Raw genomic sequence first — 3831 nt, 5'->3', positions numbered from 1 at the left:
AAAAAAAAAAAAAAAAAAAAAAAAAAAAGTAATAGGGTGCCTGTTAAGCAATTTTATACAGAAAATGAGTCTCTTTTCCAATAAACACTGCAGGTGTAATAATTCATTCAATAAAAGTATATTTAATCTAGATATTGGGGGCAAGAGGCCTTGCAACCTGTAGAGGAGGTGTAGGAATTGAAAAACTCACATTAGTATTTTCTTTATTTCCTCATCCCCACTGGCCACTCAGAGATTTTAAAAGACCTTAGATCTGCCCTGCTTGCTGAAAATGCACCCGGTTGGATTTGTGTTGGACTTCTATGTCTATTGATAAATTCAGAGCACCTCTCAGTTACTTGTTCCTTCCTGCCAGCTGTTTGTATTGGATTCCTTTCTTTTCTCTCTTTTTTTTTTGGCAGTACGTGGGCCTCTCACTGCTGTGGCCTCTCCCGTTGCGGAGCACAGGCTCTGGACGCGCAGGGTCAGCGGCCATGGCTCACGGGCCCAGCTGCTCCGCGGCATGTGAGATCTTCCCGGACCGGGGCACAAACCCGTGTCCCCTGCATTGGCAGGCAGACTCTCAGCCACTGCGCCACCAGGGAAGCCCTCTTTTCTCTTTTATTTATCTTAGTTCTGTGTAATATAGCGTAGTATTCTTAAAATCCTGACCAACGAAAAATTTCTGAGGAAGTAGAATAGAGATTAACTCTTCTGGTTAACAGATAATGGTACTCTGAAGTCTTACTTTCCATCTCCCGTCTCACTTCCTTTTACTGTTAAGAATCAGAGCAAGTTAAAGCCTAGTTCTGAATACTTTCCCTATTTTTTATTCTTCTTAGCAAGAAAATCATTTATCCAAGTACAGCAGGACAGTTCATTGTTCCAGCTACTCTTAGAGATTAATGGCTTTGGGTAAGTTGCCTAATCTCTGAGCCTCAGTTTCCACATCTGTAAAATGGGGATAACATACCTCAGAGGGCCATATGTAAGAATTATGTGAGATACCATCTGTAAATTCTCTGGTACAGAATTTAACTTTGTCAATCCACAGTAAATGTTAGCTCCCTCTTCCCTGAAACAAAGTGAAATGGTGGGTGTGAAACAACTTTGTAAATAAATATAAATCACTAGCAGTGTTTCCTCTTTCAGCATTGGGTATTAATAGCATAGTTTATAATCTCATTATTAGAATATGCTGGCGCAGGCCCTTATGTGATAGGCACAGGCCCAGATTTGGTGATCCTTAAAGACTGTGTTTGTTCTTGTTCTAAAAACTTGAGAGAACTCCTACAACAAACTCAGATGATTTATGAAACTAACAGTTGGCTAATTCTTAGTCTTGTGTATCCACATATGAACACTAAGTGCGTGTTTTACCCTCTCTTCATACTATCCAGACCCTCCCACATTGCCCCACTCCTCCCCTGCCGCAGTAAAAATTTTGAATCCCATGGGATTTATGAGCATAACATGTACCTTGGCTTCTTCCTGTTTTTGTCTTTCTAGTTGGATTGGCTGTGATAATCACCTTATTTGGATATGTAACTTAAATCTCTAAAATAAGCTTTTGTCCTGTGAGTTATGAGGTAGAGGGCCAAGGACTTGAAATTATTGAACTCCTAGGAAACTTATGTGATGCAGTTTAGAGAAATATTGATGATCTCTGAATGTGTTTTTACCACTTAAGAACATTTAAATATCATCTGTCATGTTCATTAAGCATTTGTGTGCGCAGTACTTTCTGGGAACTCAGGGATATAATAGGAGTGTGCTGTTGCCTTCCAGAGTAATCTACTTGGAGTTCAAAGCAGCTCAAAAATACTGAAATTTCAGACATTAAGCAACTTAAATGCAAAACATAACCAATAATATGTGCCATGTCAGTCAGAGACGTCATCTTATTTCATGAAAGTGTGGTGAATTTTGGTTTCCTCACCTGTGAAGTAGAACTCAAAATACCTGAAGGGTCATTGTGATGATTTAAATGAGATTGGGTATGTAAAACGTAGTTGTAGTACATAAAATCCACACATATTCTTTCTACAGTTAGGTATGTTTTTAATTGAAAAAGTATTAGATGGCATGTGGTAAAAACAATGCAGGCAGAACAAAATGAAGAGTAAGCCTTCTCACTCCAGACCCTAGGTTCTTCCCTGTGTGCCTCTGGACCAAGAGCACAATTTCAAATAAATAGGTACCTGTGTACACATGTATACGTATTCACGATTGTATACACTTAACAATGTATAAGCGGGAACATTATACATGTCGTCTTTGATATCCTGCTTTTTTCATTTAAAAGTAGATTTTGGCAGTCCTCTTTATCAACAAGTGTAGGGTTTTTTTAAATACATTATTATTTTATTCTTAATGATTGCAGAAAACTCTAGTTTTAGTGTAAAATAATACAACATATGTCTTCCCCCATCACTCATTCAAATATGTTAATCCAAAACTTTCTCTCCTTAGGGTCAACTCACTATCCTAAAAGTCCATCCTCCCAAGAAGAAGGAACAGAAAGACCTCTTTGTAAGAAAGGCGTGGGTATCCCATGAATGAGACAGCAGAAAACCGACTGGAGTACAGCAGGACTCCAGAGCCAGATATAAGGCTCAGAAAAGGGCACCAACTTGATGGTACAAGGGGAGGTGACAATGACATCCACCAAGGAGATTTGGAGCCTCTTGTAGAGGCATCTGCCCTTTCTCCCTATCATAAAAAAGTAAGTTAAAGTGGAAGGATGGTAAGTAAAACAAATTTATGGGAATGTAGCTGGAGGAAGGATATTAAAAAGAAAGAGTACGGGGACTCTGCTGGAGAGAAGATGGCGTTTTGAAAAGGAACCCTGAGCACATTTGTAAGATTTTGAAGTCTCTTATTCTTAAGGTAGCTAGGAATTAGTTATGCCCTTTCTGTTGACACGTAAAACCGTACTTAAGCTGCTCTATCTTATTTAAGAAAGGAAATGGGTTTTTGTAGTTACCATATATCCTTTATAATTCAGCCATGATTTAGTAATGACATTATCGTTTATATTTTTGGAGAAATCCTAATTGCATGCTGGAACTACTTCTCAGATAGAGTTTATCTCCAGTGCATACCTTGGGAGCCAGTAGAATTCTGGGAAAATAATCTAATCTTTCCTTTTACCTCGCAGAGAAAAGAGCAGCTTTTAAATGATTCAGGCAGCTATACCCAGAGTGCAAAGCTGTAAATATCTGTGAGCAGGTCCCAGTGTCATTGTTAATAGACATTTTGCCATGTGCTTTGGAACCTTGCAATTGTGTAGCACGTTCAGTGTTGTGTTTCTAGTACAGTGTTTCCCAGACTGTAGGTTATGCCCGTTAGTAGTTTGTGAAATTTATTTTGGTACTACAAGCAGTGTTAATTAGACCGCAAATAAAGATATATTAAGGTGCATATATGTAGTAATATACCTTTAAACTATGTTATTTGATGAAATGGTTTAGCTTTATTTAGATATGTATGTGTTTATAGATATGAGTAATATATACATTTCTTACTGTGGGTTGTAGTTAGAAACATATTGAAAGCCTCTATTTGGAACTGCATCTTTACCATCGTAAGAGATAAGCTTATTGTGTGGGTAATAGTGGTGCTGGTTGGAACTCGAGAGGGTTGTCTTGTCCTTTCAGGTCTTTTATAAGAATTTCACCAGAGCACTGTAGAAATACAGGCTATTGTGGCAGGAAATTTAAGGTTATTTCTTCTTTTACCCTTGGTAACACTTTGTAAGCCAGCTTCATACTCTTGGCTAGTTGTGCTACATTGAAAGACTGTTCTTGTGTCCCTGTGTGTGCGTGTGCCCCCGCATACATTGAAAGACTG

General features: G+C 38.4%; 1 protein-coding gene across 2 annotated transcripts in view; it reads left to right on the top strand.

The window, feature by feature from the left end:
- The window catches only part of ADIPOR2 (adiponectin receptor 2), a 52934-nt gene that overhangs the window by 20124 nt on the left and 28979 nt on the right, over positions 1–3831 (top strand). For both annotated transcript variants that reach the window (XM_029204123.1, XM_029204122.1), the window contains one exon: positions 2452–2704. In XM_029204123.1, coding sequence (XP_029059956.1) covers positions 2534–2704 — 171 coding nt within the window. In that variant the 5' untranslated portion in view covers positions 2452–2533. The remainder of the gene's footprint in view (positions 1–2451; positions 2705–3831) is intronic.

Source organism: Monodon monoceros, unplaced genomic scaffold (genome assembly GCF_005190385.1).
Source record: "Monodon monoceros isolate NGI ecotype Baffin Bay Population unplaced genomic scaffold, NGI_Narwhal_1 Super_Scaffold_6, whole genome shotgun sequence".
In the NCBI taxonomy this organism is placed as follows: Eukaryota; Metazoa; Chordata; class Mammalia; order Artiodactyla; family Monodontidae; genus Monodon; species Monodon monoceros.
Note: the sequence above shows the minus strand (reverse complement) of the source record. Positions and strands in the feature narration are given on the sequence as shown.